The 15,525-nt window shown below is 52.6% G+C and overlaps 1 protein-coding gene across 1 annotated transcript in view; it reads right to left on the bottom strand.

Annotated features, from left to right (window-relative positions):
• Positions 1-15,525, bottom strand: part of SSBP3 (single stranded DNA binding protein 3) — a 162,769-nt gene that overhangs the window by 41,181 nt on the left and 106,063 nt on the right. The window contains exon 6 of the mRNA XM_029945826.1: positions 4,129-4,218. Coding sequence (XP_029801686.1) covers positions 4,129-4,218 — 90 coding nt within the window. The remainder of the gene's footprint in view (positions 1-4,128; positions 4,219-15,525) is intronic.

The following is a 15,525-nucleotide window of genomic DNA, read 5'->3' as shown; positions in this document are numbered from 1 at the left end:
CTACGATCAAAATGAAAGTAAGCTGCATGTCTAAAAACACTACATAACTGAAAACAATCGCTGGAATTTAAAACAAAACAAGAACAAAAACAGCCTGTACTCCATGCTCTTGTCGTTGTGACCCCTGCCCTCCCGCAATTCCCCCACTCTGGACCTAAAAATCCTCGTTGGATGGTGCCTCCCTTAGAACCACCTTAGGGCCAAGGAGCTGGGGGCCCACCCAGACCAGCAGGCCTGGCCAAAACCAAGCTGGGTCTGCCAGATGTGCAGCCCAACTGACTTAAGCTGCATGGAAAAAAAAAATGCCACTGCTTGATTATGTAAAATCCATCTGGATCCACAGCAGAAAATCCAAGTTGGAAAGGCCCTCAGAGACCATCTGGTCCACCCAGCTTCATCTACTAGTGAGGAAACTGGGGTCCAGAGATGGGGAGCCCCTCACCTAAGGTCACTTAGCAAGTTCGTGGACAAGCAGGGGACTAGAACAGGTGTCCTCAGGCTATCATCCTTGGTATCCTTCCCCACTGCAGAATACCACCTCTGGCCCCTCCAAGCCTGGTCAGAATGAGGATCCAGGGCTTTAGGGTTGGCTGGGCTCCACTGCTGGTAAGATGAGCAATGCAAATAAACTCAGTTCAAACATTTCCTGGGTCCCCAGTGCATGCCAGATGCTCGCGATACCAAGATTAAGGCCGTCTTTTCACAAGGAAAGCACAGAATCAGAATACCTTTGCTAAGTTCTACCGTAACCCAAAGAACCCCAAAAGTCCCCATTGTGAGGTATGATCAGGTTGGGTCCCAGACCACCTCTCTACCAGCCCTCAACTTGCTACCAGAGACACCTCATGCCACAGGACCAGAGCATGGTCCACCTTAGAAAGCTCAACACCAAATAAGAAAAAGCAAACAGATAGAACCAAATACGTGGATGGCGAAGCCTGATGACCCCAGGAGTAGCCTTGCAGCCTGGCAATCGGAGGAAGTCCCCCTGTGTTGGGAGGGGCTGGAACACAGGTGGACAGCTGCTCCCTCCCATCTACCCTGGAGGCCCCAGGGGCTTCTCTATTTAGCACCTAGGGGCTAAAGGGGCAGAGACCTGATCTGAAAACGGGGCTGGCCACCTAGGGGCAGGATCTGGTCAAAGCTGGATCAGCCAAGCCAGGCCGGCTCCTTGGTACAAAAAAACCCCGCATCAGAGCTGCCTGCCCAGACTGTGGCCAAGCAGGGGAAGAAGCACAATTGTTGGCAGCAGATAAAACCCGATACCATCTCTATTTCCCTTCTAATATCAGAGTGGCCGCCTGCAAGATGGGCGAGGGGCAGGGCCAGCAATCAATAGCTAATATTCCCAATGCGCGCTGGCCTACTCCGGAAATGGGCCGTCACTACCTCCTTCCAGAGCGATACCCTTTCCACTCAGCAGTGCCCTAGCCTGAGTAGTTCAGCATCATGGCCAGGAAGCACCCTATTGGCCTCATCTTCATCGGACTGACTAAATGTGATGCCTTCACCTGAGGGTGGGGGGACAGAGCCAGCCAGAGCCACCCTGGAAGCAGAGAGTCTGGGGAAACACAGGTCCCTACTCAATGTTGTGGTCCCCCCGCCTCAGCCCCTGCCAACTCATCCTGATTGGGGATCAGAAAGGACCTCTAGTAGAGAGGATCCAAAAGTTACCTCTGTTTGATGGTGGCTGGAAGTAGCCAAATAAGGACAGGAATCAGTCTGGACTTTCTGACCACACACCCCTGAACGTCACAGGGGAGGGGCCAAGAACTATGTCTGGAATTAGGCCTTAACCATGGACAATTATACCAAAGCAGGAAGTTAAGAGCTGCCCACATATCAGGCAAACTTTGCCTTGCCCCAGACTCAGGCCAAAATAGAAGTCAATGGCCTATTTAAAAAATACAGCTGGCTACTGTCCACCTCTTCCCACCACGGTGGCCTGCACTAGGCAGTCAGGTGCCAGCAAGCAGCCTCAACAGGCACGTACACGGGGAGGCTGGCGCCCGGGGCTCTGTCCGCCAGGCAGGAAAGTCATAAGTGCACTGTATCAAGGCATCACGTGTGAGGCTGTGTAAGCCTGGGAAAGAAGTCCCCAGGCAGAAGAGAATACCTGTAGGGAAGACCACCCACTGGGAACAGAACATCGGTCTGCAGTGGCCAGGACAGGAAGAGGACTGTCGCTTGGCACGGACGACCATTCCAGACAGGAGCCCCTTGGGATTCCCCTCTGGGGAAAGGGCTGAAGCCCATTGGTTGCTTTCTTTCCTGGGTCTTCTAAGCACTCAAACGTCTCACTCCAAAGCCTGGCCCCTCTTCCCGATACCTTACCCCAAGCCAAGCCCCAGGCAATGACTGATCTGGTCTAACCAGGAGCCTGCACACCTTTTCTGAGGCTGTACCCACTTCCACCACAGGGCAAGGCTCCAGTTTGGGCGGCATGCTAGGAATGTACATTAGATATATGTGTACAGGCCATCCAAAGCCCTCAACCACCATCCCTACATCCCTTGCACCAATCCCCTCACTGCCATCTTGGTGGACAACCCACTCTGTTTTATGGGCAACACCCAAATCTCGCTGATTCCCATCTTGGCTGGTGAGTAGTCCGTCCAAACCCTTCTCCTGGGGGTCAAGATCAAGAGAAATGTGAAATCTTATAAAGTGGTCATCTAGGTCGTCTCCCACCCAGGGAGAAATACCCTTAACATCTCTAAGATGCTTTTGCTCAGAAGTCTTCAGTAACAGGAAGCCCCTACCTCCAGCAGTCTGCATCTCATTGCTGGATGTACAAGGTGTGAGCTGCTGCCTTACACCAAGCAAAAGTCTCCTTGGACTTAGCCTCTGCGCTCCCAGTTTTGAATTCTTGGGCTTCATGGAGAGATCCTGGCCTTCTTTCCTATACAACGGTTCTTTCTATATTCTCCTCTGAAAGTGCTAGTGTTTCAAAGAGGTGGGGGACACAAGCAGACTCTCAAATCCAGCCACAGACAGGTTTCAAAGCATGAAATGTTCCACTCAAGGGCTTCCTCAAAGGGGCGCCTGGGGTGTGGGGGGACCTCAGTCGGTTAAGCGTCCGACTCTTGGTTTCGCTTCAGGTCATGATCTCACAGTTGGGGAGTTCCAGCCCCGCATCAGGCTCTGCACTGGCGGTGTGAAGCCTGCTTGGGATTCTCTCTCTCCTTCTCTCTTTGCCCCTCTCCCATTCACTCTCTCTCAAAATAAGTAAGTAAATAAATAAATAACACAATAAAGGAGCTTCATCAAAGTCGTTCCTTCCAGCCCTGCATGCTGATACCTCTCCGAGATGGCATTCCTGGTCTCAGCCTGGTTAAAATGGGATGAGTCCCCCCAGAAACCCCCATGCCATAGAGGCCTACAGAGACAGAAGGAGGAGGAGGCATGGAGGGGATTGGCAGCCACACCCAACCCCAAGAGAAGATGAAGTCCCCAGAGGCCAACAAGGTGTCTTTGGGGGGAGGCCTGGCTCTCGCCCCACGTGGGACCTGCCCCTGCCTTTGGCGGGCGGAGTGCAGGGCCCAGATGCTCGTGGGACGCCGACTGTGATCGCACTCGGAAAAAATCAAGTGGTTAACCAAAGGGAAAGGATTCTGAGACCTGCCAGGATGGTGGGTTTTTTGTTGTTTTTAGATTACGCCTAAGGTTTGTAGTTTGGACAGGCAAAGTAAACAATGACAATGACAGCAGCAACAAAACAGAAACAAAGAACAGTTTACTTGTTTAAAAAATTAAAAAAAAATTTTTTTTAAAGCCTTTTGTTATAAAAGACAGCTCTTCATGGACTTGGCAACAGTCCCACCGCCTCCCCGACCAGGGGCGGGCGGGCCGTGTCGTGACTGTGAAGCTGGCATGAAGAAAACAAGCTCCAGCAGCAGTGACACAGCGCGTGCAGAGGGTGTCTGCTCTCTTCATCTCTTTTCTCCCCTCCGCAGTGTTTGCAGGGGCGTGGAGAAAGGGATGGGAAGCGTCTGAACCAGCATATTGCAACTGTATTTAGACCATGGCAAACTGAGCTAGTACTTACTTCTCTTTCCCTCCCTCCCGCCTCCCCAGGGCCTGGCTGGGAGTGGACGGAGCACAGGACCAAGGGGACCCAGCACGTACCTGAAAGAAACCTGGCGGGATGGGGCCTCCCGGCATCCCATCGTTGGGGGGAATGTTGCCAAGCACGGGGCTCGGGGCGGCGGCTGCGCTCTGTGGAGACAAGGAGGCGAGAGTTAGTTAGAAGGCTGTACCCACCCGCAAGAGACCCGGAGCTTGGAGCCCTGGCCCCGGGTTCTCCGTCTGCCCACGTCTTCCACAGACCAGGCGTGTCTCTTCCTGGGCGAGTGATAAACTCTCTGAGCCTGTTTCCTCATCTCTAAAATGGGAGAACGATGTCCACCACTTGGCACACGCACTGTGGAACAGCGGTGGGCAGCCAGCACCTGGCACCCATTGTGAATGGAGGGGTGCCTTGCCTTACCCACTCAGCTGCTTTATGAAGCCCCCGAACGGTGGAGCAGACAAGGTGCTTTGCTAATGTTCATGTCCTTTCCAAGAGACTGCATGCTGCATAGAGCGGACCAATAAAGATCCACAACCTCATGAACAAATAGACAGCCCTGTTGGGAAACGTCCCTAGAAAGGTCGAAGGAGAGCAGGTGTGTTTTGGGCCTGGTTGGGGCCCTGGGCGCCACAGCTGAGGTGGGTCCACCCAATGCAGGGACTGGAGGCGCTTTTCTTCTTAAAGGCAGCTATTTGGGCATTTACCTGGTACATCTGCCTCAACAAATGCCTTCCGGGGGTGAACAGACGCCATTCTCCCCAGCCTGGCCTCCTTCCAGACAATCTGTGTCCCACCTGCCATGTGGTCAGCACGTCTGAGCCTGGGCCCGCACGCACATGAGCAGGGCAAGGCCAACGGGGCCAGTCACTGGCCCAACATGCTCCCCGCCCCCCCTGCCCACCCCAATGGACTCTAAACCTCCCAGGCACTCCCCCTGCAGGACGCCCACCACCTTCCACCCCAGGGGTGCCAAACCCTGCCCTCCCCCCAGGACTGAGAATTTGAGACTGAATCACCACCCTCTCCCAGGGGCCTGAATGGTTCTTTGGGATGAGGGTCAGGAAACAGACACCTCTTTTTCTCTTCCAAGTGCAGAATTCACTTCTTCCCTTTACTCAGAAGGGAAATAGGAACCAGAGCTCCTAACTTCCAACGCCAATAGAAGGAAATGAGGTAATGTGTGAATCCTATGCACACACAACATGCAGCAAGAGGGACAGGCACCCCTGAGAACGAGTGGGTTGGAAGCGCTACCACCTCCACAAGCAACGGACGGCCATGGCCAACCCAGCGGGCCTTCCCACACTCGTCTCCTAAGAAAAGCGGGGGGTCGCTGTTGTCCTGCCTGCTCATTGGGGTGTGGACGATTACATGCCAGGATGGGCTGTGTTCTGTAAACCGGGAGAGCTTGGGAATCCAGAAGGGAGGAGGGCTCAGTATGGGCATGTGCTGGGGTCTTAAGAAACGCAAGTAAATAGATTGGCATAGGGATGGGCTGGCTGCCCCGGGCTTATTTCAAGATGATTCTGCCCACCGGAAAGCAACCGTCTCCGTAATTACAGAGTCTGCCACCCATCCTGTCTTGTGCTCCAAGCACCCCCAACATCGCAAATTTGGTCTTCCCACCTTCCCGGGGGGTGAGCCCCACTCAAAAGGAGAAGAGGCCAGTCTGCCTCTGCCTCGTCCCCTCCCCAGTATTATCTGGGTGAGGGCCACCTGGGGGAGTGTGCCAGGCTATCCATTAGCTGCACTGTTTGTGTTTGCTTGTGGTTGGTGGTTCTGTGAAAATGCAACTTTTCAGGATTTACAGCCAACAGTCATTCCTCGGAAGCAGGAGCAGAAAAGTTAAAAAAAAAAAAAACCTGAAACAAGGTACACAGGCACCTACTTTTCTTCAAGTCTTTTCAGAGAGCAGCTTTAGATTTAACTCTTTCCTTCTTCAGAAACTTATTTTGATACAGAATACAGATTTTACTCCTCTGGCAGCTGCCTCGGTACAATTTTACCCCACTCATTTGAAATCAGGAGGCAAAATTCTTACAAAGGCTTGGGTCTGTTTCTGCATTTTAATTCTGTCCTACATCTTTAAAAATTTTTTTTTGTTTATTTTTATTTTTAGAAAAAGGCGGAGGGCGGGGATGGCAGAAAGAGAAGGAGACACAGAAACCGAAGCGGGCTCCAGGCTCTGAGCCGGCAGCACAGACAGAGCTGGACATGGGGCTCAAACCCACGAACAACAGGATCATGACCTGAGCTGAAGTCAACCAAAGGCGCCCCAATTCTGTCCTACATCTTTAACATTTCATTGTAATAACTGGAGTTTCAGGATGTATTTTACTTTCTCCTTCAATTCTTCAATGAACGTTTTGTGGCTTATCTTTACCTATCTCTCCAAACACAGGTCATTTATAAAAGCCAGCCTGCTACCAAAAAAAAAAAGTTCATATGGGGTGCCTGGGTGGCAACTTCAACTCAGGTCATGATCTTGAGGTTCGTGAGATTGAGCCCTGCACCAGGCTCTCTGCTACCAGCACAGAGCCCATATCAGATCCTCTGTCTCCCTCTCTTCTCTCTGAAAATAAAACACTTTTTAAAAAGTTCGTATATGTACACATACACACAAACATACACATCTTAACATATATACACATACGAATCTAGAGGAGAAATGACAAGTTCCTCAAACAGAGGCACCCTACCGGAGGGACATGGTCCTTCTCCAATTACTCGCCATCTTGGTGCAAGTCCCACAGTCAAGCAGATGTGGGGGGGAGGCGGGCACAATGACAGTAATTAGCAGGCAGGTGGGAGTAGGTGACATGCTGGGAAAAACCGAAACCCTTTCTTGCTAAAACCAACTAAATGTTTTATTCAACAAATGTAGCGCCATCTTGTTTGTAGGATGAGGACAGGAAATGACAGAGCTCCCAACTGGCAAGTCCTGGGCGGTGTGCATGGCAGGAGCCACTGGCCTGATGCTAAAAGCAGGCTGGCTGCTTCCCCCCTCCCTATCCCTCCCTGAACACCCAGGTGGCCTCCAAGGTAGACACAAGCACCCCAGAGATACAAATATCTGCGTGGAGTGCAGGCTCAGGACCACCCTCTCCCATCCGTCTTCCTCGGTCCAGACCTACGCTTCCCCAGCCTTCAGCCCAGAATAAGGCTTTGCATTTACAGAAAGATCTGGAAAGCCTCACCAACTTGATTTCTTTAAATTAGCATTTATTATTTAGTATCCAGTACTTGCTTATTATAGTACACAACAAAGGGAAAAGAAAATTAGACACCTTGTTTTGTAAAAGAATGTCAAGAGCACTTTCCCCTCTCATTACACAGCCAAAGAAAGAAAACACGAGTGTTTAATGAGTCTAATATCATATAGAGGTATCATTATTTAACCAATTTAATTACCAGGCATTACACTGGTGTTTGCTATCCTGGTAAATACAAAATGGCATCTCTGGTATTCTGCCTTGGTTTTTTTGGATCACTATCTTGTGAAATGCTCTGTAGATCTACTTTTATGGTAAAATGTTCATGCTCTTTGCTTTTTGTATATTTGATTTTTCCTGTAAGAGCTCTTTATATTTTAAAGATACAAGAATAGTTTAGAGTTTAAAAAAACAACTTTTTTATTTTTAACATTTATTTATTGTTGAGAGACAGAGTGTGAGCAGGGGAGGGGCAGAAAGAGAAGAAGACACAATACAAAGCAGGTTCCAGGTTCTGAGCTGTCGGCACAGAGCCCGATTAAGGGCGATGAAGGGCTTGAACCCACAAACTGTGAGATCATGACCTAAGCCAAAGTCAGACGCTCAACCGCCCAAGCTGCCCAGGTGTCACCCAAAAAACTTTTTTAAAATGACAATTTGAACCTGGGAGCAGGACTTCCAAGGTTCCCTCATTTGGAGATCTCATTTCCCTACAAAAATCAGAACTGAGTCAATGGTTCTAGGAACTGGGGGTGGGTGGTCCACGGTCTTTTGACTATCAGGGAACTGGGGTGACCGTGGCTCCAGAACATGGATGGCACAATTCGCTGACATCTGGGTGGAAGACAGATGCTTGCTCTCCTCCAGTGAAAGGAAGGCCATGTGAGCAATGATTAAGGTGGCAGGATGCTGAGGAGACAACTTGTATCATTCAAAGCTTCGTTCAGCAGCAAAAGTAAGCAAAATAATTCACCTGAAGTATGATAGTTATCGCTATCCTTTGATTATGACGCAAACATGTGCTAACGGAAAACTTTCAAAAGGGCAGAAAAGTATGAAGAAGCAAAAGAAAAGCAGCAACCTGTGTTAGAGGGTGACCAGAGGGTTAAGAAGTAATGGCTACTCACACAGCTCAACCCCCATGGAGCCCTCCTCCCACCCTCATGCCCAGAGCAGGGACTGTTTTACCATCTCGAAGATGTGAGGCATACAGCAGGTGTTCAATAAATGATTACGACTTTTATTATTCAAAGACCTGCTCGAACCTGGCCATCTGGAGCCAGGCCTTTCCGGATTGCTAGGAATCGGCCGCTCCCTGCGGTTTCCAGCTCTGAGTTAGAGCTCCATTAAGGCACTCAGCAAAGTGTCTCATGTGAGTTTTCTCTAAAAACACAAAACCCAAACCAAAAGCCCCGGACATCCACTGAGGCCTATAGCTGCCAGGGCTGTGGTGGGTCCAGGGGATGGAGCCCTCCTGCCGGAGTAGGAGAGTAAAGAGCACTGGAATCTGAAGCCAGCAACTTCTGGGTGGGTTTGGGTCCTTGCCAGGAGCCTCAGTTTCCCCACAGGTCCAATGGAAGGGCTCTGGGGCCCTTCTTCCAGGCTGTCCTTTCCCACCCTGGTCCACACACCCAGAGGGCAGGGACTGGAAACAGCCGCTCCCCTGCAGGGGGCCAGTTCTCCTTCCAGAGGACTCTGAATTTTAACTCCTCCCTGCTCACTACAGAACACTTAAGAGATCAAAGATGAAAAACCACCCAGAAACCCCTTTGTTATCATAGCCTGCAGATAACAGCCAATGACATTTGAGCGCCCCGCGCCAGGCCCTCCTCACCAACATTTATCCATATATGCATACATACATGGACTAAAAAAAGCAGAATCAAATCAGGCATGCAGTTTGGTAACTCATGCATTTTTTATAAAACTAACTTTAAATTCTTTTCTAAATAGAAAACAGGCCTTGCACCGGGTGCCGTGGCCCACTCCAGCCAGCTGCCTCCTCTGAGACTCAGGGGTACAGAGTCAACTTGGAAAGCCCAAGGTGCCTTCAGACAAGTGCCTGAGGCTCCTCGAGCGCCCCTGCAAAGTAGCGTATTTTTGCTCATGGCCTCAAAGCCTTCTGGGGAGGACTGACCTCCACAACCTTCTCCCCTAAAGAGTAGGGTTTCGGAGCACCTGGGTGGCTCAGTCGGTTAAGCACCCAACTTTGGCTCAGGTCAGGACCTCACAGTTTGTGGGTTCGAGCCCTGCATCAGGTTCTGTGCTGACAGCTCAGAGCCTAGAGGCTGTTTCAGATTCTGTGTCTCCCTCTCTCTCTGCCCCTCCCCCACTCATGTTCTGTCTCTGTCTCAAAAATAAATAAACTATAAAAAATAATTAGAAAAAAAGGGTAGGGTTTCTTTACGATCCTGTGGTGGTTTCGCAACCACCAGGGCTCGGGGGTTCACAGCAGCGTCTCAGCCTGCCCATGTGCCCCAGTCGCATGCCAGCTGGTCTCACACATGCCATCCTGACGACGGGCATCCCTCGTCGTCGGGTCTGGTTTTCAACAGGGACCATCTTTGCCAGTGCTGGGCATCCCCGTGCACCGTCGACAAACCCATTCAACCCCCCGGAGTCCCAGGTGTAAGGCTGGGCCCTCTCCTCGCTCCGTCGCAAGAAGTCCCTTGTGGCTTCAGGAAGAGCAGGGTCAGTCCAGAAGAAGCAGGGGACAAGCTCCCAGGAGCCTGTCATGTCTTAGCTCATAGTATCACGTGGGAGGTGACAAGCGCTCATGCTTCCTTTCCAGAAGGGGTCTCGGGGTGGGCTAGGGGTGGGGAGTCCCTACTAGGTATTATCTTCTCACCGCACCCCAAGATCCCTAGTTATCCTCACTCACAAACTAGCCTAGGACGACCCCTGCCCCCAACCAATGTTCACTCTCTTTTAAAAAAGATCAGGGGCGCCTGGGTGGCTTAGTTGGTTAAGTGTCTGACTTCAGCTCAGGTCATATCTCGTGGTTTGTGGGTTCAAGCCCCACATCAGGCTCTGTGCTGACACCTTGGAGCCTGAAGCCTGCTTCAAATTCTGTGACTCCTTCTCTCTCTGTCCCCCTGCTCTCGTGCTCGCTCTCTCTCTCAAAAATAAACACTAAAATAAATAAATATTAAAAAATAAAAAATAAAAAGGATCTACGCACGAAGCTCCTGGAAAACTGAATAAAAACCAATGCTCAGAGTGAACCGCATGGGACGCCGGCCAGCTCGACCAGCCCCTCCTGATTTACAAGGCTGCAAAGTGGAACTCTGTTCTGCAAATCCCCTCCTCCTCGCCCTGCCCCAGTGCCCGGGCGTGTAGCAGCACAGGGCCCGCATGTGAAACCACCGGGCAGCCTTCTCCACCCAAACTCAACGCGGGCCATGTGGCCAAGCACCCAGGATGCCACAGGGTGTGTGGCACGCAGCTGTGTGCACACGGCTGGGAAACAGACATCGCTCAGAGGAGCAAAGGCTCCCGTGTGCTGCCTATGTGGGAAGAGCAAGCGAGAACCGAAGGTCTCTGCGGAGTGCCTGCATCCGGGAGAGGGAGGGATGCCCGCACGGACATCTGCAATTAAGAGGCTCCTACAACCTTCGCAAAATAACAGAGTGACCTGGGTCCCTCTAGGCTGAGTGTCCTACAGGGTATGTTAATCTTAGCAGGACAAACGGAAGATGTAGATGAGGCTGTAGAGAGAATGTCATCATCCAGGCAGAAAGGCCAGGATAGAGAGAAGTGGGGTCCACAGAGGGAGAGGTCTGGGGAGAGGACCACAGAAGAGAATCCGCCCTGGAGAACAGGGGCGTGAAGTCCGTAGCTCAGAGAAAACGCAGAGCTGTCGCCGTGTGAAGAGACAGCCACAGCAACTGGCATTACAAATAGGTTCAGACGACACACGGGAGTGAGTGACACAGGATCCCTGCCTCCAAAGAGCCTGTGGGCTGTCACGTGGAAGGAGGGGACGTGCTCTCTGGGTGCTGAGGGACAGCTTGAGGCCCAGCAGTAGATGCTCTGAGCTACACAAAGCTTCTCCAGGTCCGAGCATCAGAGTGAGCTGTCTCGGGAAATGGTGGCCTCTGTTAACATGGTGTGGTGGCTCACAGCTGGGACCCAGCAAGAGCACACCACAGATCCAAATACGTGGGCTTGATCCCTGCTCTGCCAACCCAGAGCCATGCCGACAGTTTCGACCTCAGTTTCCCAACTCTGTTAAAGGGGAGAGCCCCATTAGCTACTATTGCCTAGTGTTTCCTGGGGATTATTATGAGAGAGGAGAGCTGGGGGGTGAGCGTCCCAGGACCAGGGTTCCCCCTCTAGCCGCAAATCACCTACTGTGTGCCTCAGGCAAACCTTCCTGCCCCTGGCCTCTCTCTGCTCAGCTCCAAATGAGGTGGCTGAGGTCCTGTGGTTTCAGTGAAGCGGTGGGCATCACAGTGAGCTCTCAGCTGAGCCAACTGAAAAAAAAAAGGCCATGTACAGGCAGAAAAAACCCCGACCTGCCACAGCCAGGCCATCAGGCCCAAGTGACGGCCGTCCCGACACCAGCGCTTCTTCCCAAGTCTCCTGGGGGAGGGAGCAAATGCAGGGATGCAGAGAGGGGGTGTGGAAAGAAGCAAGTGCCTGACCCCAGAGACCGGGAGGGGGCCTGACCCCTCACATCCCTGTGGAAGAGGTCGCCTCTGTTTACCAGTAAGGAAATGGAGGCGCAGAGAAGCTCATTATCAGGAGTGGCTCTAACTTTAGTCTCTCTGTCAGTCCACTCCCCAGTCCTGGGTCCAGAAACCCAAACACTGGGTCTCCCCACCAACCTGGCAATTCCCAGGGAGAGTTCGCTGTGCTCTTTGATGCTTGTGGAAAGAACCAACAGACAGATCCTCACAAACACATGGGGAGCACAGTGCGGTTCTCTGCGTTTGGGATCATCTGCATGTTCTGCTCTTCTCCCTAAGCAGACGGACTTGCCCCTGCTCCATCCAGCGAACAGTGACTAGCATGGTCTTCAGCAAGGGGTGTGGTGGTGGTGATGGTGGTGCGTGCGGGCGGGCGTGTGTGTGTGTGTGTGTGTGTGTGTGTGTGTGTGTACGTAGGAATGCACAGACTCGCTGAAGGCTCTGTTGGATGTAATCGGCAAATCACTCTAAGAAGAGAAGGAGAAACAAGGTAGGTGGGAGCTTAACCAGGTTATGAGTGCTTTACACACGTCAGACACACTCAGCAAACACGCGCTCCTGGGGCCACTGGGATGCGCCTTGCCCGCTGGGGCGGCAGATGACAGCACACGGCTCTGCCCTCAAGGTCTGGAGGATGAAATGAGCCGCGGTGACAGAGAACTGAGGGGTGTGGGAAGGTGCTCCGGGCGGACGCTGCGAGGCGGGGATTAGGGGGATCAGGGAGGCTTTAGGGAAGAGGTGGCACTCAAGCCAGGGCCTTAAAGGACAGCAGGACTCAAAGATGCAGGCGGTGATACGGAGGGGAGAGATTACTGCTGTCATCTCAAGCCTCCCGGGAAGGCAGGCCTCTGACAGCCTCTCCCTCAGAGCGCAGACCTGCCAGGCCTCCGCCTCCTCAGAGCTCCATCGCAGCACAGTTCCTGGGCCTTACTCACTTCCCCTCCTCCACAGGGGGGCTCTTCCGCAGGAGGGAGGTCAGCTGCCCACCAGGGCCAGCTGAGCTCACCGGGCTACACCGGTACAGCTTATCCAGCTTCTCCCCCAGGCCCACCAACAGCCCAGTAGGGGCTCCAGATGAAGACATCACTGGATGTGACCAGGGTCACACAGCTCAGATGGGCAGAACTGCAAGTCAAGCCCAGATGTGCTAAAACCAGGGCCCGGTTCTCAGCCACGTCAGGGCTTCTCTGGTCTCCGTTTTGAAGCTGATGCTTAGAGATGGCCCCCTGGGGAACAGAGAGTTGAGGGTTCGAGGCCCAGCCCTTCCCTTCTCCAGGAGCCGGGGTACTTGGCGCCCTGCTTTACCTTTCTGAGCCCTTCCTTCACTGTCATCTGCACAGGAAGGAGCCCCCTACCCTGTGTGGTGGTGTGGGGGACTAAAGTACGACTCTCAGGCAACGGGTTCAGGCTGAGACAGGTGTTCTGCACAGAGAAGCCTTCGGGCCAGAGACACCGCACCAGGCAGACAACAGACACGCTCAGTGTCTGGAGTCCATGAGCACAGAGCAGGCCACGAAAGGAAAGGGAGTCAGGGCTGTCAGAAGACAATGTCTTCTGCTCAACAGAAGCTACTCTTCTGGAGGGCGGCCTTGCCCTATCACATGTTAGAAAAATCTGATTTCATTACTTCTTTACACTTTTTTTTAACATTTTATTCATTTTTGAGAGAGAGAGAGCATGAGTGGGGAAGGAGCAGAAGGAGAGGGAGACACAGAATCCGAAGACAGGTTCCAGGCTCTGAGCTGTCAACACAGAGCCCGACGTGGGGTTCAAACCCACAAACCATGAGCTCATGACCCGAGTCAATGTTCGCCGCTCAAATGACTGAGCCACCCAGGCACCCCTGATTTCATTTTTTAAGAATGAAACAAAGGCACACCAGTCAGAACATTTCCAAAAGGAGAACTGGCTTCCTTCCCTGTGCTGAGAAGGCCACGGCCACCATCCCCCTGGGCCTTGCCCGCGCATCCCAGGGAGCACCCAGCTTCTTCTGGGAATGGATCAAAGGGTACCGTTTGTGTATAAGGTGGGGCCCCACATAATTAATACCTGGCTACACCGCGGAGGCCAGCCAGGGCACCCTCCTCCGTGTGCAAACACCTCCCCAGCCGGTCCGCACGGCACAAGGCGCGAGTGCCCGGCCTGTACACGCAAGACAAGGGAGATTAAGGGCTAGAGGTACCCCCGCAAATGAACAGTACAGAGTGGATCAACAGCACGCTATTTGTACAACGCTGATTTTCTCCTTAAAGAGAGAGAGCTTCATGGCCCCAGTTTACACCATTACCCGCACCCCCCCCACCCCCTCTCCACACAGTCTTAGAGGAGCTACTTCCAACCGCAAACATGTCATAGGAGGCCAGTGACAGACGGCTCTTTAACAACAACACTGGCAGTTGCCTCTGCAAAGCGGAAAATTCCCTGGCGTGGACCCACACACACGCTCAGTTCCAATGACAACTTAATCCTGCCAGGACTGAGGTGTGCAGGGAACCAAAAAAAAAAAAAAAAAAAAATCGCCTGCTTCTCGAAACTTTGAAGTTTAAAAGAAATCACTAAAGGTATGACGCTCAGAACATCTGGCAAAAATGGGACCCCATGCTTCGTTCAGCTGGCACTGGACTTAAGGGGGGACAGGCGCACTTGCCCTTGGCTCGTCCTCTGCTGTGACGGGGCATGTATGATCTGCGAAGTTCACTGGGGTCCTCTGTATCAAGCGCAGGGAAGCTGGCGCTTGGCTGGGAAGGGTGTGTAAGGAAGGGGCCAGGAGGGACGCCGGTGAGTGGCCCACCACTGCAGTTTGCAAGGCTGGCGCACGGGCTCAGGGCTGAGCAGATGCTACCTAAGCCTTTAAAGTGTGCACTAATTGCGCTAATTTAGCTAACAGTCTCTGTTCCGTCCCCCACCCCAGTCAACCCGCATCCTTTGGTACTGCCGGAGAGATGCAAGCTGTTGGCTTTAGTGTTAGTTTGTCAGCCATTAAACGATTCATCGGAGTCATTAATTGATTTATGACTGCTGCCTGCTCAGAGGGTTTAGCAAATAAAGAATGATGTAGGTCACAACTCAAAGGGAATTGGACCAAACAACACCATGAGAAGCTGCGCACTTAGAGAGTCCACCGCTGTCCACACGGGCACCCCTCCACGCCCAGCTGTCAGACAGGGGACAGCAGAGCTGGCTCTCCTGCGTGAAATCCAGGTGCCAGACTAACTCCTGCGCAGGCGCTGCTCATGCCAAAGATGTAGAAGGCAGAGAGTCTTGTCCAGAGGCCCCTGGCAGCAGGCTCTCAGGAGCCTGCCAGGCACGATCTCCAGCAACGGAGGTCAAGAGGGAGAGAAGCCTCCACTGGCCTGTAACCAGCGGGTGCTGGCTTGCAGTGGCTGGGCCTGTGTTTCAGCCCTGCAGGGCACTGGGGAAGTCAGGGAGGGAGAAGCCCCCCCGGCCAGGGCTCTACTCCTCCAGCAGCGACATGCCCCAGCCACACTCACTCTGTCCCTGCACTGCCCCTAGGAGTGACAGGACAGTAACAGGTGCCTCCAACGCCTGG

This window comes from Suricata suricatta, chromosome 8 (assembly GCF_006229205.1).
Source record: "Suricata suricatta isolate VVHF042 chromosome 8, meerkat_22Aug2017_6uvM2_HiC, whole genome shotgun sequence".
Taxonomy (NCBI): Eukaryota; Metazoa; Chordata; class Mammalia; order Carnivora; family Herpestidae; genus Suricata; species Suricata suricatta.
The sequence above is the reverse complement of the archived record's forward strand: the minus strand, read 5'-3'. Positions and strand labels throughout refer to the sequence as shown.